The sequence below is a fragment of the Papilio polytes genome, unplaced genomic scaffold (assembly GCF_000836215.1).
Source record: "Papilio polytes unplaced genomic scaffold, Ppol_1.0 DF820956.1, whole genome shotgun sequence".
In the NCBI taxonomy this organism is placed as follows: domain Eukaryota; kingdom Metazoa; phylum Arthropoda; class Insecta; order Lepidoptera; family Papilionidae; genus Papilio; species Papilio polytes.
Window position 1 is genome coordinate 1608816 of NW_013528248.1, and position 26523 is coordinate 1635338.

Genomic DNA, 26523 nt, shown 5'->3' on the forward strand with positions numbered 1-26523 from the left:
AGCAAACTTGCCCCCATGGGTAGGATGCAAAGAAAGACCGCATCCTATCCCAGTCTGCTGACCTGTAGTGCCACACTCGGCGATGGCCATTATTATACATATTTTTATATTGTTAGTTATTTTTTTTAATGAATAGATAGTAACTTTAATATCCTTAGGTATTTTAAAAGACAATTTCTATTGTCAGTATATTTTTCCGTGCCTATAAGCGAACGTACTAAAGAGACCTAATAAAATATTTTAAGCGTTCATTGTCTGCTTAAAGGAAATATTTACATGAGATCGGTTACACCCACGAGCCATCCTTGAAGAGGGCGAGCCTACGCGATCTCGGGGGAGGCACGGGGAGGGTATCGACCCGCTCCGCCACTGGGTCGTTCACCCCGCCCCGCGTAGCAATAGCCGTAGCCCGTAGCCGGCTCGTAGCGCCGCGTAGCCGCATATCCGAAAACATCCGCTTTAGTTTTTTTTTATTTTTTCCCGCCCGCGGTTATTCCGACGTTACGCTTGATCGTTCGTTTTTTATTCTGTGTTTTGTTTTGATTTGTTAAAGATGACTTTGATGTTCTATTCGGAACTTTTTCTACTGTTTGTTACTTTGCGGAGAATTTAGAGAAAAAATTGTGGTTACATTTTTATGACATTAGAAAAAGCTTAAAAGATGAAATTCGACTATGTGAAAATGGCACACCATAGAAATAAGTACCTGCTTTTTCTGGGCATAATTTTATAGCTATTGCTGGGTGAATATCCCGGATTGTTATCAGTTACTTATACCAAAAAAAAGTTTCGGTCACTCCAAAAGTAATATACTTATAAACATTTTAATTTATGGTTGTTTTACAATTTCATTTACATAATTCCGCAAAATTCAGAAGAGTCCTATACATTCTCCAGACGAGTGCGTGGCGGGGGTGCGCGGGGCGCGGGAGCCGCAGAGCTACAGCCACGGGCGCAATTAAAATTCTCTCTCGGCCGAGATGCAAAAAAGGACATGTTAAACAACTAAATTAAAAAAAAACCTCATCGCGTGCAATTAATTTTGTTCCCGCACAAGTCGGCTCTCTCGTCTAGTCTTAGCGTAATTAAATTCCGATTCATAGACTAACTAGGAAATATCTTGAACTCGAACAGTTTACAAATAAAACGAGACGCTTTGTAATTATCCCAGAGCGGAGTTGCGGTTTTAAAATTAACGTTAACTTTACAAGAGGATTTTACTTTGTTTTTCTTTGGAATATTTAAACTGCATAAAATACTTTGTTGTATACACGAACAAAAATAGTTATAAACCGAATACTCTAAGTCATACCAATTAAATATGTACATATGTACAGATAGTAATTACTTCTTTGAGCTATCTATACGAGATATGTCTATATTCCACGTCCGTTGAATAATTCATTACTTTGACAAAGCGTCAGAAAGGATTGAAACCGGAGACCGAAGCGTAATATTTTCCGTCAAAATCCAACCTCACAGACCCTTCCAATCCCTCGACCCACTTTCCTTTGAAAATTCAATAGACAACTTTCCCTATCATTGAATTATAAAATTTTAGGATACGTTAGCAAATGATTTACAATCAATCGAACAAGAAGATATAAAAAACCGAATCTATCGGAATTAAATAATAAAGTAAACACAGCACGAATTGGTCTTTGTCAAATATCCACAAGTCATTTACAACATATTTGACGATAAACGGGAAAAGACGCCGACAATATTGGTGTGTACTGACATGGAATCTACATTTAACCGTATCGTATCTACAATTTATAAGACAGTTATTCCTTTTTAGAACAAAAAAACACATTCTAGATGTATTTTGTCGTCTATACGAATCAAATAACAAACCTTTTTAACTAAGAAGTTATGAATAACTAGATCGCGACTTCGCCCTCATGAAATTTTAAAAAAATAGTAAAGAGATGGCATTACTCAGTGATGGCATAGCTTTTTAATGGTGCAAGAACTTTTGAAATCGGTTCAGTAGTTTTTGAGTTACTTCAATAGATACAAAAATACAAATCTTTCCTCTTTATAATGTTAATATAGATCGACGAAAACTTGCTAAACATTACCGAATTCCTAACTGAATTGCTACAAATCTAATAGCAACAACATAAATAATTGCGTTAAGTATGCTAGTAACATATTTAACATTTCTATTGAGTTAGCTGCCTTTGAGTCACATATTAAGCACATAATTAAGATGATTACAGAATACATAAGCAGCTTTGAGAGCAATATTAACTTTATATTCTGTTCATGATTAACGGACCGTAAGCCTGATTACGTGTACGCACACTCGAGCAAAATCCTCCGGCTTACGAGCACTAAATGTACACCCATAATGGCTTCATACGACCTCATAATATTTTTCTCACGTCTCGCTACGCCATTGGATCGAATATTTCGTTTAGACGGCGCACCGCCTAATTTCATTGTAAATGAGGCGGCGGACCCCGAGGCCCTGGTATCGACAGGCCCCGCGTAGACCAGCGTGATTAATTAAGCTCGGGCCCTGCGTGTGATTAATGCGTCCTATGAAAAAATCCGCGAAAAATCAATTAGGTTCTTACACGCGCTTCGCACGACCGGAGTTCCAAACACGAGTGGACGTGACGCTTCCTCAATTAATCATTGCTATTTAGATTGAATAATGCGATGAGTTGCAGCGTCTCTGTTGTGAGTACACGCCATTAATTAAGATGTGTGGGTTAGATTCTGCTATCGAGAAGTTGGACATTTACTACTCGTTTTAAAAGTGTCTTTGCTGATATACAGGTATTGGAAGTGTTTTTAATTTCTGTTCGTGACTGAATATGTTTTATTTAAAAAGTAATAAATCTTCAATTAACATACTTATCGAAAACAGAGAAATCGATAAGTGTGTTGTGTTGCGTTATCATATAAAGAAAGTATAATTTATTTTAAAAATAGGTACTTTTTATTCATTCTATAAGTCGCTATTAAGTTCTCGTCATCACTTATTTTTGTAGTTAAATAATACATCTATTAAAAGTAGAGTATGGTAGTGTCGACAGCAAACAACATGATATTGTATTTTGATATGTTTATTTTCAATTTCAATAGATACTTAAATTATTAGCTTAAAAAATAACTTAGCGTATACTACCGTATCCAGAATCCAATAATATAACATTCGTATTGGAGCAGTAATATTTATAATCGGGATAATTTTAACTTAAAGATCGTTATTACAAGGACTTATAATTAAAAATTAATTCTCTGCAAAACGAGTAAAGTCCGGACTCAAACTTTGTATTTCAATACAAAATATTTTTAAACATATTTGATGTAATTTATTATTTTACCGGATATTTAGTTGATAAGAACTGGATTATAAAACTCGTGTAGAGTTGATAACAGGATTAAAATTGATTGTACGTTCGATATAAAGTATTAAAAAGAAAACTATCTGTCCAGTCGGGGAAGTACTTTAAATACATTTACAAGAAACACAAAACAGACATATTTAATAGCCAACAAGAAATATTAACATCCGATTTAATGAAAATTATCTGTGAAATAACCAGAGGTTAAACGCAAGAATAGATAAAAACGTAACCTTCTAAAAGTAATTATAATTGTAGATCGAATTAGATACAAACGTTTTGTCGATAAAAAGGAAAAAAATCTGTTGTTTTTCTTTTGTTAAAAATACGATTTTTTAGATCGCGTAATCTGTTAGTAGAGGGAGTATGCAAATTAAATTGTACTATCAAGTAACATGTTTATTTAACTTGAAATGTGGTGTGGATTACTTTTCATGAAATGTTTATTTTAAAATAAATTATATTACAAATTTTACATGTAAAATCGTTCACTAGAAAGAAGAAAGAAAATACGTACGATTTCGCAACAAAACGTAATCACACTAGCACACTAAATATCCAAATAATTATTATGAAAGAAACTAGACATATTTCAATGATATGGTAAAAAACTTGCAATACTATTTCTATTATAGATTGAATATTTGAGATTAAAAACTAATAATAAGCACTCCATAACCAACGAAAGTAGAAGCACAGAAATACAACACAACTTAGAACTCTAAGCTAAGTAAAGTCCACTGGTGTCCACTATTACCAATCGGCATTAGAATCTATATAGCACCCCAACTAGTGCGAAAATATTCATCAATCATGATAGTACAATCTTTACGGTCCGCATAATCCATGATAAATAATGGTGGAGAGGTGCGCACGCGCATTGTGGGACACAGACGCAATGGGTACAGCTCTGAAAGCGGCCGCGATCGCGGTGGCCGCGCTGGCCGTCGTGGGAGGCATCGCAAGTATGTATTCAACTATTGTTCACTTCAACTAGCAGTGACCTTACTGGACAATGTTTATTCCTGGATCTTTCATGAAAATAAAAGAACTTATTTGACAAGCAATAGATATATATCTTATTAGATTGTCTGTTCAAATCTTGATTAAGCTATTTTTTATTTTTATACACAACATTTATTGTTAATTTTTATATTTTCTCATGCAGTCAGCTTTGATAAGATAACGACTTAATGTTAACAATGTAAGATGTAATTTTTGTAAAGATTACAATCCGCATGTAAATGAAGCAAATATACGCAGTAGTAAATGAACAATTTAAAACAAGAAAATTATTTGAGCTGAAATATTTGAGCGTTGACATTATCATCGAAACGTCATAGTTTAAACGTCGCGTCGTATTGTTAAATTATTTTTAGCAGTTACCTCTGTAAACGAATTTAATAGGATATATAATACTTCTGTCTACATCTATTATCTAGGCAATCCCGTGTTACAATAGTATATGCTTCTAATCATTCGGAGTTTAGATCTTCATCCCTTGCCTACTATCACATATTAAAAAGTCTCTACTAAGTATGCACAATTCGTTTACAGTCGGTATAACATTCGCGGTGCTGTCTACGCAGACGACTGCGCCGGCGCCGCCTGAACTTCTGCCCCTCGACTGGTGGAAACACTGCGTACTTTACCAAATCTACCCAAGATCTTTTAAGGACAGCGATGGAGATGGAATCGGTGATTTGAAAGGTAAACATTTCATTTACAATACTGCCGGATATGGTACTCCTGGATTAATATTTAAAACCTAAAAAGTAATCTCTTCAAAATTCTGACAGTGGCTCGATATGTGAATTAGCTGATTACTGGCGTAAAACATTGCAAAGTAATCAGATAAAAGAACAGTGAACCCATAAATACTGTTATTGACTAATTTGACACAAAATATAAAAAAAAAACAATTTCAATACAGGTTTAATAATTACTGCTACAACCAGTTTACAATCTAAATTTAAAGCATATTTTCTGTAGTAAAGAAGAAAAACATTCGAATCAAAGATAATAAATATTGTTGATATTAAAAACATGATTATGGAAAATAAGCCTACAAGCAATGATAGTATAGAAATGTGCAATCATCATTAATGCGAACAACGATTGATTGAGATAAGTAAATGCAAGGTTAGATTGACTTCTATAAGACTTGATAAATCAATTAAAGGACTATCTTGTTTGAATTAAAAATAAACTTGGTAGAATTGTTAAAAATGGTGTACCAAGTTCCATTATAAGACCTGCAGATTAAGGACATTTAAAGCAGATTTTCTTTTCGAGAAAAGTTATGAATAAACGGCCAACAGTATGCTGACGATATAATACTTATCTGACGTTTTGCGCAGCGATTACGCCATTAGAGCCCGACGTAATTATGATTTACAATAAAGTATAGGTGTACTTCCTGGCAATGTAATCGTCAATTGTAACATAAATTGCAGACATTTGTGGTAATTGCAGGAATTATCAGTGAGTTGGAACATTTCGTGGACGCCGGTGTTGATGCTATTTGGATGTCACCGATCTTTGAATCGCCAATGGTCGATTTCGGATACGATATAAGCAATTTTTATAAAATCCACTACGAATATGGAACCATGGAAGATTTTGAGGAATTACTTAAAAAAGCTCATGAGTTAGGCAAGTAATTTACACAATTCATGTTATTAATGTCAAATGTGTAATCTTTAAAACTGATTGTTACATTTGGAATTGTTTCCACAGATATCAAATCAATCCTTGGTGGCCAACCGGTAACACATTAGGTTTTGATAAAATGTTAGATAAAAACTGTTTATTAGATATCGTACAAAAAATATTAGAATTGACCAAAGTTACGCGTAATTAAAAAAAACACATTTTGTGATTTGTTTTGCAGGTATAAAAGTATTGTTGGATTTTGTTCCCAATCATGCGAGCACTGAATCAGAGTATTTCATCAATTCTGAGAAGAAAGTGCCTGGATATGAAGATTATTTCGTATGGGCTGACTCGCCGGGACCGGATCCTAACAATGCCAGTGTTATGCGCCCACCTTCCAATTGGGTGAGTTTGTAACTCTTTTATGTTCTCCGAAGGCTATCTTTGAACCTTTTTCGGTAAATTATAGAGATAAACACTTACGTTTCAAAAAATTTAAACAATTTCTCTCGTATTATTTACAGGTTAGCCAGTTCGGAGGATCTGCATGGGAATGGAGCGAGGCACGTCAACAGTTCTACCTCCACCAGTTTGCTATCCAACAAGCCGACTTCAACTTTAGGAATCCTGTGGTCAGACAAGAAATGTTCAACATCATGGAATTCTGGCTGGACAAAGGCGCTGACGGATTCAGGGTCGATGCTCTGCCATACCTTATAGAAGCCGACCCCGCCGACCACAACGGCAGCTACCCCGATGACCCACTAAGTGGTATAATTCATTTCGAACCGCACCAGTTGGGCTACACGATCCCAATCTACACCAAAGACCTGATTGAGCTGTATGATGTCGTTTATGAATGGAGAGAATTCATCGACAAATATCTCGAGGACAATCCTGGCGTTACTAGGTTAGTTGAAAGGAATATTTTTGTAACACTAGAATTTTTTTCATCTATGTAACAATATCATTTAAAAACTTTACAAGGAATCTATTCTGCATTTCGTGTAATAATTTAAAACTTAATCCCTTTATTCTAATATTTCAGAGTGCTGTTCTCAGAAGGTTACGCAAATGTAACAATGACAATGTTGTACTACGGGAACGAAGAGGGCGCTATCGGCGCGCACTTTCCCTTCAACTTCGACTTCATCACGGACCTATCAGCGAGATCAAATGCCAGAGACTTTGTGTATATCATTCTTAGATGGCTGACATACATGCCCTATGGTGGTGTGCCAAACTGGGTGGTAAGGACACTCTTTATTTGAATAATTAAGAAAAGTGGCGATACGTCATGGAATTGTTAGTTGTTGAAGATCAATCGCAAAATAGATTTCAACTATGTGTACTAGCTCCTCTAAGTTAAGATCAAAAACATAAAAAAAAATACTATTTAAAGTTTATTATATACACATAATAAAGATATAAAATGTTGCTTCCAGTTTGGCAACCACGATAACAACCGGATGCCGACTCGATTCCGCCACAACATGGTAGACGGCCTGAATTCCCTCAATATGCTGCTCCCCGGTGTAGCAGTTACGTATCAAGGCGAAGAGATAGGGATGAGGGACGGTTACGTCAGCTGGGAGGACACTGTTGATGTAGAGGCCTGCAACAGAGGAGACGAAGACACCTACCATCTTTACTCCAGAGATCCTGCTAGAACCCCATACCACTGGAACAACGGTACGAACGCCGGATTCTCAACGGGGGAGAGAACGTGGCTACCAGTTGCCGAAGATTTCAAAGAAATCAATCTAGCGAAACAAAAAGAAGATGCTCGAAGTCATTTTAAGGTACATTATTATGTTACTCAAAGACTAAGAAGCATTATTTTAGCAATTAGTACTAAGAATTTTTTCTTGCCTTCCAGGTATACCAAGCTCTGACAGCTCTGCGCAAGGAGAAGACCCTGGCGTACGGCGAGTATGACATTAGAGCCCTATCAGACAGCACGCTGTACTTAGTGAGGAGCCTGCCTACACACCACACTTTTGTCTTGCTGTTTAACGTGGCTGACGCGGCTGACACAGTGCGATTGGACCGTGTACCGCATCTCAAGCTTCCTGCGACTGTATCTGTATCTAGTATACATTCGAACAGACTTGTCGGGTAAGTTTGATTACAATCTAAGATAGAAATAGACCAGGATATGCGTAAGAAGAGAGTGAATCAAATATAACGCCTGATAAAGATGTATGAAATAGTACATACTGTGTCGACCATCTGTGGAAACAAGGGTATGTTTATAATGTCCGTTTACAACGATTCTATATAACCAAGCTGATTGTTATAAAGAGCGATGACAGTAGCCATTTTAAGAGACTGTTGTTTTTATAGTAACAGTTTGAAATAAATACAGCTTATAATAATTATATGTATGTATGTTACAGGGATACTATATCGGGCGAGGAGGTGACGCTGCAAGCGGGAGAGGCGCTCGTGTTGAGATCAGACCCAGTTTAATAAGCGCCTTTACGTTTGGTCATAGTGAATGTTGTACATATGATGTAAAATGATTTATTTATAATTTTTTATAAGTGATAATTTAATCTTAATGTTGATATGTGAAAAATAGTATTATCATAATAAACCGCTTTTTTAATGATAACATTGTTTGATTTTTCGCTTTCAAAGAATATACAATCCGGAAGAAGTAAAACTAAGTAATAAGCATAAAACAATATAGTCTCTCTTTACAAAGAAGAAACAATAATACATTTTTATGTATGACTTAGGTCTGACATCGAAATTATCAACAATGTAATTAAAAACAAGATATATTCACTTAATTGCCTTTGCATCGCTTTAGAGCCCACCTTTGATTAAATTATCACAGAACTGTTTAGTCGTGCTTATTACTCGATTTGTCGTGCAACTAAACAGTTGAGTTGGCTGCAAAACAATCGACAATCGCACAACAGTGACGATAGTTCAGTATCCGCCCGCTCTCAATGAAATGTATTAACAGGCAAATAATTCCGACGATTTGCTCGTTGTTAAATAAATATACTCGATTCAGCAATGTACTCAATATACGCTTTTAAAATATAACACGGCTGACGAAAGGTAAACTTTCAGGAGCTGAGTTCAAAACAATGTCAAACTATTCGCCAGCCACCTATGCTCGCGTTACGGGAATTTGCTTTGTGTAAATACGATATAGAGCCCTAAGTTAGTTTGGAATACAATTTGCTGTTTTATTTGGAAACGTTTATCCCGGCCTTTGATACGAAAGCGGGGTTCCGCTGCGGAATGCCGCTGCCATACTTGTTCCAAACATTTACCACTTTGCGGTGCGCGTCATAAAAGCGTTGCTTTTCGTAGCTTTTTGGAGTAATAACATTTTGCACGTTTTTGCCCCGAGCCCAGTTATTCCGCGTTCATTTCTCGTTACTGCTGCGTTTTGTTTTTGTTTCGATGCATTGAAAGTTATTGGTTTTTAACATGAAATGTGTTACGCTGGCATAAAAAATGTATGAAACATATAGTTACTCGGCTAGTTTTTAGTATACGAAAAAAATAGTTAAATTATTAATTAAATAAACCCCAGTTGTTTTGATGATGACGAAGAAAATTGTCCTGCCTTTCTGACATTATTTAATCTGACATCGTTCTTGGAACATATTTCTCTAATAATTTAACGCTGGCCACATTTAATGTCCGTAGGATTGCTGCAGTAACAGGAATATCCCGTGAGAGCTGGATGCAGGCCAATTTATAAAAAAGAATCATTTCCGTTATAAATCGTAGTTTGCGAATTCCGACTAAATATTTTTGCTGTGCAAAGAAAAATGTAACAATTCAGGAACAGGGTTTTTGATGTTTCAGTGAGGTGAACTAAAAGGTTAACTAAAATCTGTAGGAGATCGTGTATAGCTACACTAATATTAAGCTTATTAGGTATGCACATGAAATAAACTATCGCACAACTGTTTAGTCTTGCTTTGATTCCTATAAGCTTACCATATATGGAGGTGCACACACTACTAGATTTTTAATTGTGCAACTAAACAGTTAAATGGGCTGCGAAACAATCGACAATCGCACAACAGATCGTTTAGTCAAAGGCCTACTCTTAGAATTCAAATTTAACAAAAAGGTTAATCGAATATTTTTAATTGAAATGAATAGAAAAAGCAAATGTAATTTCCAAAAACCTTTAATTTAGTCATTGATAGTCTGAATTCCATTTAAAAAAATCCAGTATTTGAATCAGATATGTTCGTATATTGATAGAAAACAATGGCATTGAAATATCGCAGCTGTACGAGCTGCTCAATGAGGGGCCGGAGATCGATCCAGTGAATGTGTTGTATGCTATGGTTCAAACGAGATATTGTAAAAAAAAAACAATTTGCTAAAACCAGGTTATTTCGATTTATCTAGATTTTTGTACAGAATGCATGAAAAACTTCTTAGATTTCCAGAAGAGGATTATAATCGTAATATAGCTTTTATATTTTGTCATATGAAAATTTTCCATTTTGTAAAGTTGCGATGCACTTGACATTTAATTTTCATGAATATTAATATTGTGTTTCAGATAAAACCGGATAATATATTCTTAACGAGTTGAATAGATCGATGTATGAAATTAAATATGCATATTTTAAGAAACGGTAAAATGTACTCACCTACAAATACGTGTTCTATTACTTTGATCCTTATGGTCGAAGAAACGTTATAGAATAAAATTTTACTTTAAAAAAAAACACTGATAGAAACAAAAAATGAATTCAAATCACTTGGTTTCCAATTAGATTCCAAAAAGCGTTTAACAGAATAACATTAAAATCCACTACAAGTAAGAAAGAATTTTTTTTTTTGAAGAGTTGTTCAATTCACCGCAATACACTTTGAAATCGTAACACCCACTGTATTGGAATGTAAGCAACAGGCAGTGTTTGTATGGACATTGTTCTACAAACGTCAACTACAATTCTCTTAACTCGTCTTTCCCTTATAAATGAACAATTGTTTTAAGGATATGCGTTCACATATTGTCTTTTTCGTATATCCCCTTGATGGTAAACTGTTAAATTCAGCGCTCACTCATGGCAACTAAAGATTTTAAACAATCCATTATCAAATTAGTTTATATTTGGAAGTATAATTCAAGGGTCTTTTCAATGATAAGTTATCATTATCCTAAATATTGTCGCAATTTAGATTACTGTCAGATAATGATTCATTTAAATATTGGATCCCGTGTGAACAGTTAGCATTGCCAAAATGCCGTCGTGGGGTAAGGTAGTGTTGATAACAGTGCTGGTGGCGGTAGTAGTAGGAGTGGTAGTGGGCACGGTGACTTGGGCCCTCATGAGAAGCGACACGACGCCACCTGATATTATAGAATTGGATTGGTGGGAGCACACGATCATTTATCAGATCTATCCACGTTCCTTCAAAGATACAGATGGCGATGGAATAGGTGATTTAAAAGGTTCGTAATATTTTTTATAAATTAATTTGGCATGTTAAACTTTGCATTAAGAATACCGGACCAAGATAACAACCTTTAGGGACATCAGAATATTAGAGAATAGAACTTTTTCATTATACTTGATTGAATCCTAAGAAGAAGTGATTTCACAGCTTTCACGGGAAGAATAAAACCGCTTTACCAAGTAATACTTTTCACATTCCTTTATAATAAATTGATGTACTCGTATAACTATAACATGTCTGAAATTCTCCAACAGGTATTACAAGTGAATTAGAACATTTCTTGGACGCGGGCATTGGTACTATTTGGCTGTCACCTATCTTCGTGTCCCCAATGGTGGACTTCGGCTACGACATCAGCGATTTCTACGATATCCACCATGAGTACGGTACTATGGCTGATTTTGAAGAACTCATCCGGCGGGCACAACAACTTGGTATTTTTTTTATTTATTAGTATGCCTATGTATCTAAAGTCCAGTCAATAGCTATTTTGGATATACGACTGAAAATTATTCACTGCTACCATTTTAAACAACATGTAGAAACAGTAATTTATTTTGATTACTTAAGGTATAAAAGTGCTACTGGACTACGTGCCGAACCACGCAAGCACAGAATCAGAGTACTTCAAGAAATCAGTGGCCAGGGAGCCGGGCTACGAGAATTTCTTCATTTGGGCTGATGCTAAGATAGATGTCAATGGGAACCGCACAGTCCCATCCAACTGGGTAACATTTCTATTATTTTTGCATAAAAAATAACACTATAAAATACAGCTGTGGGCTTTAGATAGTAATATCATTTTTTTTTATTTATCAGATCAGTCAGTTCGGTGGAAGCGTGTGGGAGTGGAACGAAGAGCGGCAACAATACTACCTACACCAGTTCGCGGTGGAGCAAGCTGACTTCAACTTCCGCGAGCCTGCCGTCAGACAGGAGATGATCAACATTATGCAGTTCTGGATAGAGAAGGGGGTGCATGGCTTCCGTTTGGACGCTCTCCCTCACCTTTTTGAAGCCGATCCCGACGATTACGGAGGTATCTTCCCCGATGAACCTCTATCCGGGAACATGTTCCTGACAAGTGATCAGGCTGGATTCACCACACAGGAACACATAAAAGACCTTATAGAGATTTATGACGTTGTCTACGAATGGAGGGAATTCGCAGACAGTTGGCAGGAGGAAAACGATTCGGAAACAATGTAAGTACTACGTTTTACAATCGAGTGTAATTGAACACCTGTTTTCATTATTGTTGCTAAATTCATACTTGTGTATATGACAACCATATTTTCAATATTTCCAGAGTACTGCTAGCAGAGGCGTACGCTAACGTTTCAATGACGATGTTGTACTATGGCGACGAGCGCGGCCGCATCGGCTGCCATTTCCCCTTTAACTTTGACTTCATCACTAGCCTCAGAGCCACCTCCAACGCACGTGACTTCGTCTACGTCATCAGTCGCTGGCTCACCTACATGCCCTACGGCAATGTCGCCAACTGGGTGGTTAGTTAAAATATTACTATAAACAGCATGAACAAATAACAATATTTTATGCCTAAGCAAAAGCAATTTTGTTACATAACAGAGATATCTTAACTTGTTATTTCATAATTGTCGCGTATTTTATGAATTGGATAGATTTAAAATAGATCAAATATTACGTTAATTGTAATTTTGTACAATCAAAATAATAATCGTAAACTCAAAGAAGATTAAACACAATATCGTCGCGCCGGATATGACTCTGTAACTTGGCGATTAATCGCCCATTACAACTTACATACGCAATTATTGCAATTATCTTTCCAGTTTGGCAACCATGATAACAGCAGAGCTCCGTCAAGATTCAGAACTACTATGGTAGATGGTCTGAATGCTCTAAATTTGATGCTCCCTGGAGTGGCCATAACGTACCAAGGCGAAGAGATAGGAATGAGAGACGGGTACGTCAGCTGGAATGACACCGTCGATGTGAATGCGATCAACCAAGGCAATCCAGACAACTACCTGGAGTACTCGAGAGACCCGGCACGCACGCCGTACCATTGGGACAACTCTACCAACGCCGGCTTCACCACGGGGCAGACAACTTGGCTGCCGGTAGCTGAAGACTACATGGAAATCAATCTGCAAGCCCAGAGAGAGGCCGAGCGGAGTCATTACAAGGTACGTAAAATATTAATATATAATCTAAAGTATTTAGTAAAATCATCTAAATGTTTTAATCACATTTTGATAGTTACTCCAAGTTAAAGAAAGGTATTGCCCTGAAAGAAAAATAGAAAGCCAAATAATCTCCAGGTATACCAATCGCTGAGTAGACTACGCGGGATGGCATCATTATCGCACGGCGCCCACTACCTGGAAGCACTGTCTGTTAACACGCTGGTGCTGGTACGCCATCTCGCCACGTACAATACTTACGTCCTATTGTTCAATGTGGGTACAGATGAGGATACCGTGGATCTGGCTAGAGTCGCGTTCCTCAATGAACCAATGACGGTCTACGAATCCAGCGTATTCTCAAGAAGAAGAACAGGGTATGTAGTGTTTTCCTGTTAGGGAATAGCAATCCAATTTCAGATAAAAGTAAGCAGTACATTCACTTTTGATTCTAGTAAATTGTATTAAATTGTCACTTCGCGCTGATATACTAACCTTGTCGATGATGTAACGTTACAGGCTATATTTGGAAAAAACCATTAATATTTTAAATTGTAGATTATGTTATCTATTAGATCACTCTACAACTGAATACAAGCGATCCAACAATCCCTTATTAAGAGATAGTACAATCTGTAATATTTAGAATATATCACGGCTTAACTTTGATTAAATAGGTAATCAAGATTTCGTTTGCAAAAACTGTGGCCTTTCTCGCGGCTCATGCACTAGCTTCTTTTCTACAGGCACATAAATAATAATTGCATTTTACAATCAATATTATCAATTATAATACAAAGTGCAATATATCTTACGGCTATGAACACCGAGGTGGCTTTATCTTTGTTGATTATATTTTAAAATCGCGATATATCATCAATTTTAGTTTTCCGACTTGTAAATGGATTAATTTAAACATTCATGTTTATTTTTATCACTGTAATATAATCAAATATAACAAGTAGATAACAGTATACCAGAACATACTAAGAGTGTGTCGTATAAAAGAGTTTTAAAATAGAAATTAACCAAACGGATTTGTAAACATTCACTATTTAAGATACCTCTTCTACAAAAGTATTTGTTCATCTATTTAATACTAGATACAAAACCAACGTTAGTTCTATTAGTTTAATTTGATATAATTTTCTAATATTTCAGGGATACAATATCACTGGGCGAGTTGAGTCTGCAGCCCGGAGAGGCGCTAGTGTTGCGCGCACCGCCTACATGACCACAATAGCAATTAGTTACTAGAAAATTATTTTATAATTAGTTAATAAATATTAAAAAAAATGTGAAAGTGTTAACATCATTTACAACCCTAATTCAAACGTCAGGTTTAGATCTAAGTATACGAAGCTAAACTGATGAAATAAATTGATAGTACCTCAATAGTGGTCACTGCGTATCAGGCCGATATCGACCTGACGCGGTACTTAAGCTGGTGCGAATGAAGATATGTCCTCGCTAGTCCGAAACGATTATCTCAGATGTATTACATTATATAAAATGTGTACATAACGTTTCCACAAAATTATAGCAATTTAATCAATCCTAGTGCTGGTGGGTCTAGAAAGACCTGCCACTCACTGGCGGAAACATCATTGATATTTTGGCCCGCTGCCGCACCAGATGAAGAATTATGATTTTACTTGCCGCAGTTAATTGACTAGTAAGTAAGACTTTGCAATATGATCAAAAAAGTATATAAACACCTTCAAGTAACGAAAACAATTTCATAATAAAAAACCAACGTATCATCCTCCAGGGTGTTATTAAAATTTGCGCTCGTCAACAAATGACATAGTGCGGAGCTCGGAGGCCTCTTTAGTACTATATTATTCGGTACGTACCGTAATTTGTCTCGTAACGGAGGGGCGATTACCGGCCGGCTGCTGACGTCGCTTCCGGCGAAGTGAAGGCCCTGAGTGCACTTCGTACCGCATTTAGGATGTTACGGTATTTTAGCAAAGTTGCACGCCACCCAAGCCGGGCTGGTACGCTGTGCTCTAGATTTAAATTTAAAACGCTTTAATGATAGCACTCCTGCTTAATGTACCGGTTTATTAAAATTATAAGTAATTTTAAACGGGAGTTTATATCACAAGAATATTCTAGAAGCTATTTCATATAAATGTAACAGATGTGTTTTATTTCGTTTTTTACTGAAAATTCAACTATTTCTTATTCTAATGATCGCTAAAACACAGGGCCTTTAGGTTTTTAAATAATTTTCGCTAAGACGTCACATCACTAGTGTAATAAGGTCATGGTTTACGGTAAATGATCATTACTGAGGCAATCTCTGTTAGCATGCAGCTCATCGCGCTCGCGTTAGGGCTGGCTGTGGGAGGTCTCTGTCGTGCAGGGGGCACGGGGGATGCAAGGGGAGGGGGAGGGCTGATGGAGGCCTGGTGGAGTAATGCGGTTTATTACAGGATCCAAGTTGATTCCTTCAAGGACAGCGACGGTGATGGATTGGGAGATTTGCAAGGTAATTCTGGAGAGATTTATGTAGTCGCTTGTGAAAAATAAAAAGCTATGATAGATGCCATAACCGATGGCATTTTATGCAACGCCATTTGTTATTAAAAAGTCCTATAAAATTACTTAATTAGACTACCAACATCTCAAAAGAAATTTAAACAAACAATTTCTTCTTATTATTAAAGAAATTCCACAAAGCTGTAACTCTTTTTGAATTGCGTTTATTTAAATAAAGCGCATTTTAGTTCTTTGAGAATATTTTAATTTCCTTTTTAATTGCCATGATAACTCATTATGTTAACAAAGATCTGTTTTCCGTAATTTATACGTGTTGTTTGCAGGTTTAATAAAACAATTGAGTTACGTGCGCGCCCTGGGGGCAGACGCAGTCGTTCTGTCAGATATTACCGCTCACAGCACAGACTGTAATCACCCAGGTGTCGTAGATTTTGCACTGATTGATGCCAGATATGGTGATTCCAATACGTTCAAATCATTAATAGAAAAAACCCAGAAATTAGGTAATATGGTTTGTTGATAAAACTATAATTAAAAATCATATATACGATAATTAGTAGCTCTGTCTGTTTGATGCATTTTTAAGGGTAATACTTTTAAGTATATAATGTTACTCTGAAGGAATCTACTTATAACTTGAACTTTGTTCTAATAAAGTAGACACTCGTATATTAGAGGAACACAATTTTCAACGAAAGAAAATAAGTAGTCTACTATATTTTCATATAACATCCGCATAATATGAAAATAGAATAAAAATATGATTATTGGCTAGTTTCTACGCAGACAAAACCGCAGACAATCCAGTTATTACAAATACGAATTAAATCAAAACGACAGACAAGATTGTTTTATTAGTTATTTATCTATTGATAACACTACATTATCTTTTCATATATGTTTATATCTTTTAATTCTTAATTACTTTATCACTAACCAGTTGTATGATGGTAAATCAATAATTAGGTATTACCACTGTCTCCATGACACCATCTTTAAAATATTAACACTAATCATATTGTTTACTGCGAACAAAAAACATTCTTAAAATAAAATCACTGTAAAAATGGAACAGAGAAATAAAGCGGAATAAGTCTACTAAAAGACTGATACGTTCTTGAGGTCCATAAGCACTAAGTAACTGAAACAAATAGCTCGCGACCGACTTAACTCGCCTCGCAACTTAGTCGTAGCCTCACTACTTATTCGCAAGATTACGTCATTCTCAACTTTACTATACTTTATTCTCGACCATTTAATATGGACTGAAACGTGTTCTGTTTATATTCCGCAGAGCTAAAAGTGGTAATTACGTTGCAGTTAAAGGCAATAAGCGTTGCCTCAGAATGGTACAAGTTCAGTGAAGCGCGGAACATCGGCTATGAAGATAGGATTCTGTGGAAGGAAGTCCAGTCTTATGGGCCAGAAGTTAGTCGTCATTTTATTTCATTTTACATACGCATGTACATAAATATTTATTTATTGCATACATCTAACTTCAATAGACAACACATATAGCAGTAATAAATAATACGTGATTCATTTATAGCACTCAAATGGCAATTGGACATGGTCAGAGGCTAGGGGCGTACACTACGCGGCAACGGACAATGGAGCAGCGTTGGATTTATGTGTAGAGAACACGGCGGCGGCGCTGTCTACTGTTCTCTGTGTGTGGCTGAAGAGGGGAGTGGCCGGCATACTCCTCAAAACAGATAACTCTGAATGTAGTGGGAAGGTGGTCAAAAGACTCACAGTAGATGCTAGAAGTTGTGCTAGAAGTGCTAACTTGGAAATACCGTAAGTACTATTAAAGGAGATATTAAAAATGTAACGAAAACCTGACAGATATCAACAGAATTTTCTTGGTCATTCCTTTTATCAATAAGATATTTAAATTTACAATGTATCCCATTAAAATGTAATATCAATTACCAACATCAAAATTGTATTTTCCTTATTAAATTCTCGAAGTGAAATACTAAAGAATTTGAATCATCTGAAGGAGCGGCAGAATTGAAAACTTCGGCTGACGGAGAAAAGTTTTCAAATTATTGGAATCCCGTTTTCAATAAAACTGATACCGAATTAATAACTGTTACAACGGTGTTCGGATTAATGACAAATGTAACGGATAATGGACCGTAACACCGTAATGTTACGATTTAGTTTTCCACAGAAGCCCACAATTATTAAACAATTATATTTAATACAAACGGAACATTTAGGGTGAGTTGCATCAAATCGCTGGTTATCGTAAAAGTTATAATAGGGTTACAAGTGCAAAAACATATTCTCACAGAGGTTTTATGTGTTTTTCGTTTTTACAATGGAAACATTTAAACCTGAATGTCACTAAAGTGTCAAGTTGGTGTCAAGAATGACATTTACGTAAATTAAAATGTTTGGAAATTCATGTTTCGCCGATTATATTTATGTATCATACGCATGGTATTTTATAGTGAAATAAACTTTTTGCCCACGAAGATGGAGAAAATGGCAAACTCTTGTGAAAATAAACTAGTTTGGGCCATTATTGAAACTGTATTTACTTTACTACTCAAATATGTAGCAAAAATGAAGCAATTAAATTATACAAATATAAATGCATCTTATTTATTTTCCATATTATAAATTGTCCTGTCAATGCATATTATAAATTGACCTTTTATAGAGGACATTTTTTAAATAAGAGAAAAGGGACAAGCGCTGTTGCTATGGCCTTAGACACTCGAAATTTGTCCAAACTGAATGTTTGGCCAAATTTCGAGTTCCATCTTGGAAATCCATTATTTCCGAGCACGCAAGACTTTATTCTTCTGGATTACGTATAGGATAATAGTAGATATTTTCTTTTTCCATTACTTTTTCCATTATTTGTGCTTTTGAAGATAAGAGCTTGTGACAGTTGACACTACCGAACTGACACTAACCGTAACGCTAACTGTAACCGCCCAAAATCGGGCGGTTATGATTAGTGTCAAATATGACGTCATTTTGACCAGCGCAAAACTGGTGTAGCGAATATCATGAACATCCGAAGACGTAACCATCGGGAATGTGCTGGTTAAGGTTTATAGTTAGTTGATGTAACTCATCCTTAGTAAATTTTAAGATTATTCCAAATATTACCATTTCAAATAATTTTAACTTTAACGGTAACCGGCGATATGGTGCAACTCACCCTTAAAAATAAAACGTCAAAGACAAGTCGGCCAAACGAGTTCAAAAACTGATTCAAGAAACGGAAAGTGTCGCAAAGAACTTAAAACTTTACATTACTTAGTCCTTTAAGTACTTTCAAAGTAACTGGAAGAATACACGAATCTCCCCCGAGCCTCGCACCTCCGCATCCCTCGCCCCGCTCGCTGTAATTACGTAGTCTGTAAATACAAAACGCAAAAGAAAAAGCCTCACAACTGCCGTATCATTACTGGCGTGAGTCCAACAGTTTTGCGAAATTAATGATCTTAAAGTGTGATATTAAACGTTTCATATCACACTGTTTGCAGGGTAATTATTGTGGAGGGTGCAGCGAGTCCGACGGCAGATGGCATCCTGTACGACTACGAAGGAAACGGTGCCAATAGTGTAATAAGTAACGCGCTGACATCGCCTACGAGGCCCACAGGACCGGATTTGGCGGTGGCGGTGCTCACAGACATGTTCCGTTGCCCGCAAGACATGGCCGCCACTTGGCAAGTGAGCATCTTTATTATACCATCTGCTGGCCGTAAATTGAATCGCAACCACACTGGCAATGCATCGCACGACCACGTCGCTTGCTTGTAACTAAATTGTTTAAATCAATTTACCTAATGGAGAGCTAGTTGAAAGGATAATATTTTATGTTTGTAATATGTTTTAATTTATTGCTCAGTTATTTTACTTTATAGATATACATAAAGTACAACAGAAATTTGTTGCTTGTTAAAAAATCTTTTGCATCTACATTATATGCTTTCATGTCACCTTGATTAACAGACGAGCATACCCGGTGGTACACGTATAGCTACAAGATACGGTAGTGAAATGGTGGATGCTGTTAATATGCTGGCTCTTATACTACCCGGGGCTGCAATAATCCAACAAGGAGACGAACTCGGTGCTGCTGACACGCTACTAGAATGGGTGACTACTGCTGAGTGCTGGCCAGCTAAAGCAGAACCTTCATTAGCACCGTTCCCATGGGATGATACTCCAGGGGCGGGGTTCACAAATGGACAGCCCTGGCTACCTCTTGCTACGAACTACAAATATGCTAACGCTAAGACAGAGTTTGCTAATGAATTGAGTCACGTTGGTGTCGTCAGAGTTGCTGCAGCTATGATGAAGTCGCCGGCTATGGGCCCGCATACAGAGGTAATTTCTAAAATCGTTAACTTCTAATATTAGTATTATGTATTTATAAAAACTTGGCAATATAAAAATAGATTACTGATAAATCTCTCAGATTATGTTAGTCAATTTCTGTATCTTAAAGGAAATACCTATGCAAATTTTTTAAGTAAAATATTTCTTTTCGTAACAAGCGCTTCAAAAATTTCGTAGCGAGCATCTTCAAAGCATTTTGTTTGAGCGCGGCCGAGCGGGCTCCGGCTAACGTATGCTCGGATTCTGAAATTTAAATTCGAAGTTACTCGCACGAGAGAATAATGTGATGCAATCCACAACCGCCTGTTTTATACTGAACAGTGTACATTTTCACGTCCTCTAATCCTTGCGAGGCAGACGCGTCCGCTTTTATAATACTTTTAAAACAAACTGAAGCACTTTTAGAATAAATTGCTCGTAAAAATAGTATTTATTTCATCTTGAAAGTACTTTCGCCTACGTAATAAGACTCCGTATTTTGACTGCGTCTGGTCTATTATTTGAATTTTCAGAAAAGTCTTTATTTAGAAGAGATGTGGAAATGAATGTTTTTCTTTACTTTGAACTTTATTCCTACGTCATCTTTTATATTGTGCATAAACTTATTTATATAGCATTACTTTTGCACGCTAATTCGTCCGCGCGAAATTAAAAAAATAACTAAATAAGTAAGTACTCTATGTTATCCTTCAGACTATGTTCTAATCTATGTCAACTGTTTAAAATACTTAGTAATAATCATACATACATACATCCAACCTTTCGCATTATATTATCGGTATGATTCATTATTACTGTCATATCGAGTAACTAAATTAAATACATTAAGAATAAAGTCGGAAATGTAACTATTTACTTTAATTATTGGATTTAAGAAACAATTAATCTTTGCGTTTTGACATTTTATTTAAACAAGAATACTAAATTATTCATTGGAAAAATAAATTAGTCAGAATAATATGAATGCATTTTCAGATCAGGCGCTTAGGGAATGCTCTATCAGTACTAAGATGGGGCGGCAGCGGCTCTCTGTTAGTGGTCGTCAACTTTGCTCGAAGTCAGCTTGAAGTAGACCTAACAAAAGTTCCTGGTCTTCCGCCTACTATGACAGTTGCTGCGAGCTCAGGAGGGTCCAGTGTATCAGCAGGGGGTCACGTGACCATCGACAAAGGTTTAAGACTGGGCCCAGGTGATGCGGTCCTACTGGCTGGTCCAGCCAGGCATTGCGGCGGACCAGGACCCGTAGATAAGATAGCCAACAAATTGTCTGAAGGTTGGCAGAAGATCAACAAATACTTTAGTAATATTTAAGTTCAAATGTTATCAAAATGCTTATAATAAAGTCTATATGTGTATATCAATATGTATGTTTATTTCAATTCGAAATACGTCAACATATTAACTGTTATATCAGAAAGACTCGTGATAATTCATTTAGAAGTCAGTTATATTCAGAAATTACTAAACTATCTGAATTGATCGACTGTAGTCAGTTATGTTTTATTCTAGCGAACCGTTCAGAGAATAGTGAACTTTTATTGCCGTATAAAAATAGAATATTCGTTACGCATCCGTAGGAGGTCTTTAATAACATCCTCATGGCAGACACAGGAGTGGAGCGTAGCGTAGCAATTTGTATACGATAGTACTTACACCCCACACGCGGCCGCTCGCGCCTCGCGCCTCGCGCGCAGCCCGCCGCGCCGCCCAGCGCCGCGCCACGCTTCATTTCGTATTGTCTCTATGACCTATTTCCGTTACTATGAGCCACTCTAATTTTACGTTGAATAAGCCCTTAATAACTACTTTCTCGCATGCACTTGTACTAACAGACAACGGTAATGGCAACTCAACAAATAAACTAACTACAAATAACATTGAAAAATATTCAACTGTTTTTCCAAATGTTCTGTCATTCCGAGTGTTTTTTCAAGTTTCTTCTTGACCTTAAAGTTTTATGCTGCTAGCTTACGGTTCACTAACAATAATTCAGTGCAGATAAAGCGACTCCGTGCAATATCGAAACGGGAAATTGCTTCAAAATGGAGTCATCCAAACCGTAATAACCGCGAACTCCACTTTCTTTTAATCCGCCAACCGCTAGGGGGCGTTGTACGGACGCCGGGCGGCAAAATGAATTAACATACAGTAGAAACTTAATATATATTTAAGTAGTTACTTATGATAGTAGAGTACTTACAGAACTTGCTCTTCTCGGCATTTCCGAGGGTCGCCGCGGCGAATATCGCGGTCAACAGGGTAAAGAGCGCGCGCGCCGTCATGGCGGCGCGGCGCGGGCTGGCTGGGGCCCGGCGCGGCGCGGACTGGCGCTACTCGCAAAGACCCCCCGCCGCCCTATCGACCGCGCGCCCGCCGCGCCCAGCGCGCATGCGCCAACTACCCCAAACAATGTTGCACGCTGATAAAACTTAAAAAAATACTTTTTTATACCTTAGAACCATTAGTCATTTTTATTATTATTTACTTAATATAAAAATAAATGTTTTGAAATACTTCGCCAGCTTAAAGTATTAGTGTTTCATAGTCAAAGATTCACAACTTTACTCTTTTTCCCTAACTTTTTTCAAAACATTTTGTTCATCAATTATTTTGATACAAACGATATTCCTGATAATACTGACATATTTGTCAAAGATTAAATTAATGTTTAAAACATTATTTTAATAACACAGACTTTGCTAAATTGTTTACAAAAACTCCTCTATCGTAGTGACTCGTGACTCGGGCAACATTTGTTTTAAGTAGTACGCGGCACTCAGTTGCGGATACCGACCTCTGAGTCATTCTTCCGGCGAGGGAATGAATGACTCGGCCTTGGGACTCCACTCGCCATCTCGCGTACTCGCCTCAATCAATATCGTATTACGATTCTAATTTATATTGAATGACGTTTTATTTTTAAATGAAAAAGTACGCTTACCTTCATCCCCTTTTAATATTTACACGAACAAGGGTTCGAAAATAAGGCCATACACATTTATGTACGGGGATTAATGGAGCTTACCCCTTAGCTATGTATTTAGCAATTAAGTAAACCTAAATCAAGTTGAAACATTTCTGTTACAAAGTTGATTTAGTTATGGTTACTTAGTTACACTTGTATGACAGTCATTATAACCGTATATAAATTGTAGACGCACTTTTCCATTGTAAAATGTTTCGTAGACAATTGCGTAGACATGTGATTGAGGGCACTCGAGGCGGCAAAGTACTGTCGACAATTACATGCGTGAAGCCGGGATACTGCTGCTAGGAGGGCTCCGAGTGGTATACGGTGACTTGTTGTTCTTAATTGTACGTAAATAAAATAAACAATACGCAATCTAAGAGACATATGTATTATTGCAATTTAAACCATTTAATAGTTTTTTTAGAAGTGTAGAGACGCAATATGAGAATTTATATTTTTTTATAAAATCAAAACAGCGTAGCGGATACGACACTACCATAGTATTATGTATGTATTTTGCAAGTATTTATAATTACTGTCACAATTCTCTAATAAAAAATACACGAATTAAAAAAAAAAAAAGTTTTAGCTTTACAGTTTACGATATATGTAGTTACACTTAGAAGACCACCATTTTTTAGAAATTTGATCTCGTGGCTTTACGAAGAGTCTATATCATGGTAATATTTAACAACGATTATAAAACTTGCTTGTAAATCGTTAAACGATAGTACGTAATAGAGAAACAAACGCAGCAACGCGTTAACCTGTTGAAGCTGATTTTGTACACCTCTCGCCTGCAGCCGGCAGCCACCTCACCACAGAATGTTTTACAAAACAACATTTCCCAAAATGCCTTCTCAATTCAACCGACAATCTATAAAACGATACGAATAAACATAACATAGGGACTAAATCAAATAATATTGATTAACGCCATCTATTATCACTAAAAGTAATTATCGATTACACATGTTAACATGATAAAACAAAGTTAAATAAATTTATATCATTTCAAACTTAAATATATGTACCTGACCTTATAGTTTCTAAAACAGCCTTGAGTTTTAATTAAAAAAATAAATAAATATCAAATGTTAATTTCAAAACAAAAACAAAACCTACTACACAGTAGATCGATTTTATTTCACGTGTAGCATACCTTGGCAATCTTTGGTACAACGATCCAATCACGAATAAATATTTGAGTAGCAAACTTGTCGAACATTGTATTAACTTTCAATCGACTGAGTAAATAAAACTAAGAAAAACACACTCATGATAAGATTTGCTTCCTTCCCTAAAGTCGGTATTAGTCTCGAACCACGAGCTGTCGGGACCGACTGACCAACGCCGACTTCTCAAGTTGACGCCGGTAGCGTACCCTTACTGATTGTAGCCCCCCTTCACCCCCTCCGGCCCTCGACCCGCCCGGCACTCCGCACCACTCGAGTCCTGAGTGCCTCTCGACTTTACTCGAGGGCACTTCACACGCAGGTATCTTTTTGACAGGACCCTTACGTTCGCGATGAGTTTTGAAAAGGTAAGAGAGATTAGTTTGGAAGACGCTTAAAGAGGGGAGGTGAGGTAGGTATCAAAATTGTCAAAGTGGAAGAAAATGTCGAATTACACTTGTTACTTTTATTAGGTAATTCAATGTTCTTTCGCAATAGAGAAGTAAGGTATCGATGAACTTAATATCTTGACCATGGTTTCACCTTAAGTATCATGCTTGTGTACCTTACGATTAGTTACGAATAGCGGCTGCAAACTCAAAGCTGATAAGTTTTCTACGTTTTTACGAGTTATAACTTTCGAAGATTGCAATAATAAGATCGGAATCTTTGTAAATTGTCCAACGGGGCAAACTGGTCGTACAATCGACACGAACTTCGCAAATGACGTCACAATCGAATGCAACCGACAGCGGCCAAGCTCCGTGAATGGACCGCCCGCCTTGCCCGCCCTAGTTGCCCGACCGCCGCCCGCCTTATCTCGCAACACAGATTTTAATTACATCCGTTTGTTCAAATGGAAACTTTCTATTCATATTATATCGTAACTCCTTTTCAGTATGCACCCCTGGTACAGAAAATACGCTAAAATAATAGTTATTATTTAAAATGAACGTGATGTGTTAGTACATGAAGTAACTATATTTATTATATTATGTGCTCTGCTACTTCCTTAATATTTTTGAAGAAAACCAGAGTGGACGGAGTAAATAAAATTATAGTTACCGTTAGACCGAAGGCTGCATTATCCTTCTAACGACAGTCTCACTTGATTCCTAGAAAAAATAATCTACAATACTTCAGCTACTTTTCAATAAGATATTACGCGGTAAATTTCCAAGAATTATTAAGTACTTAATGGGAAGGTAATGGAGCTCGCAAAGTTGAAGAGTATAAGATCGATGCGGCAGTTTCTGCTCTCCTGGTACCACGCCTCGGCAAGGTTCTAAGTATATCTCCAATACCTTAAAAGCAAAACCTTTATAAATTATCAGCACAAAAAGCTCTCATATTTCATTTTACATTCTGTTTAAGAACGCGGTGGGAAAAACCTGTACTACTTATTAAGTTTTTGATACGTTATTTTGATGAGAACTAGCAAATTATGTTGTTTAATTAACTAACTATAGAATATAGTTAATTAAATAAACTAATAATTGGAAAATACTCGTATCAAGCAACAGTAAACACTGTAACAGGTAACCGGTTTTCATATTCGAGGTAATTTCATTTAATTAAATGTAAAATAGTTATAATTGTATGAAGAATTTTAAAGTTTTGCAAAATTTAATTACTATAATTAGACATAAATGACAATTAGAATTGTAATAATTAAAAAAAAACTTTAAAAAATCAAACACGAAAACCAAAAAGCAATAAACAATCAGGTTATCATCGATTAATTGCGTTAATCAATCAAGATTAGGTATTAATAAAAAAAATTAAGATAAAAAAGGTAGAGGTCCAGGATCAGCAGAGGTCTCGAATACCAGTCAGCCAGCGAGGGGCAG

General features: G+C 36.5%; 3 protein-coding genes across 3 annotated transcripts in view; 2 read left to right on the forward strand and 1 right to left on the reverse strand.

Moving 5' to 3' along the window:
• Positions 1-22839, reverse strand: part of LOC106110034 (low-density lipoprotein receptor-related protein 1B) — a 45496-nt gene extending 22657 nt beyond the window's left edge. Inside the window, exon 1 of the mRNA XM_013291716.1 lies at positions 22728-22839. Coding sequence (XP_013147170.1) covers positions 22728-22809 — 82 coding nt within the window. The 5' untranslated portion in view covers positions 22810-22839. The remainder of the gene's footprint in view (positions 1-22727) is intronic.
• On the forward strand, positions 4050-8629 carry LOC106110033 (maltase A1-like). The gene is made up of 9 exons (XM_013291715.1): positions 4050-4327; positions 4920-5072; positions 5838-6017; positions 6256-6422; positions 6542-6927; positions 7066-7267; positions 7463-7819; positions 7897-8135; positions 8417-8629. The coding sequence occupies exons 1-9, from the start codon at positions 4219-4221 to the stop codon at positions 8487-8489; spliced, it is 1866 nt and encodes a 621-aa protein (XP_013147169.1). The 5' UTR covers positions 4050-4218; the 3' UTR covers positions 8490-8629.
• On the forward strand, positions 11259-14921 carry LOC106110035 (maltase 1-like). The gene is made up of 8 exons (XM_013291717.1): positions 11259-11469; positions 11729-11908; positions 12045-12202; positions 12294-12679; positions 12784-12985; positions 13292-13648; positions 13784-14022; positions 14807-14921. The coding sequence occupies exons 1-8, from the start codon at positions 11259-11261 to the stop codon at positions 14877-14879; spliced, it is 1806 nt and encodes a 601-aa protein (XP_013147171.1). The 3' UTR covers positions 14880-14921.
• Positions 22840-26523: the final 3684 nt, after the last annotated feature.

What these genes read in the sequence shown, in the direction of transcription:
- LOC106110033 (XM_013291715.1), top strand. Translation starts at nt 4,219, where the DNA reads ATGGTGGAGAGGTGCGCACGCGCATTGTGGGACACAGACGCAATGGGT. An exon ending in TGCGCCCACCTTCCAATTGG is followed by an intron (nt 6,423 to 6,541) that starts GTGAGTTTGTAA and finishes TATTATTTACAG; the next exon opens with GTTAGCCAGTTCGGAGGATC. An exon ending in CATTCGAACAGACTTGTCGG is followed by an intron (nt 8,136 to 8,416) that starts GTAAGTTTGATT and finishes TGTATGTTACAG; the next exon opens with GGATACTATATCGGGCGAGG.
- LOC106110035 (XM_013291717.1), top strand. Translation starts at nt 11,259, where the DNA reads ATGCCGTCGTGGGGTAAGGTAGTGTTGATAACAGTGCTGGTGGCGGTA. An exon ending in TGGAATAGGTGATTTAAAAG is followed by an intron (nt 11,470 to 11,728) that starts GTTCGTAATATT and finishes ATTCTCCAACAG; the next exon opens with GTATTACAAGTGAATTAGAA. An exon ending in CCGGCGGGCACAACAACTTG is followed by an intron (nt 11,909 to 12,044) that starts GTATTTTTTTTA and finishes TGATTACTTAAG; the next exon opens with GTATAAAAGTGCTACTGGAC.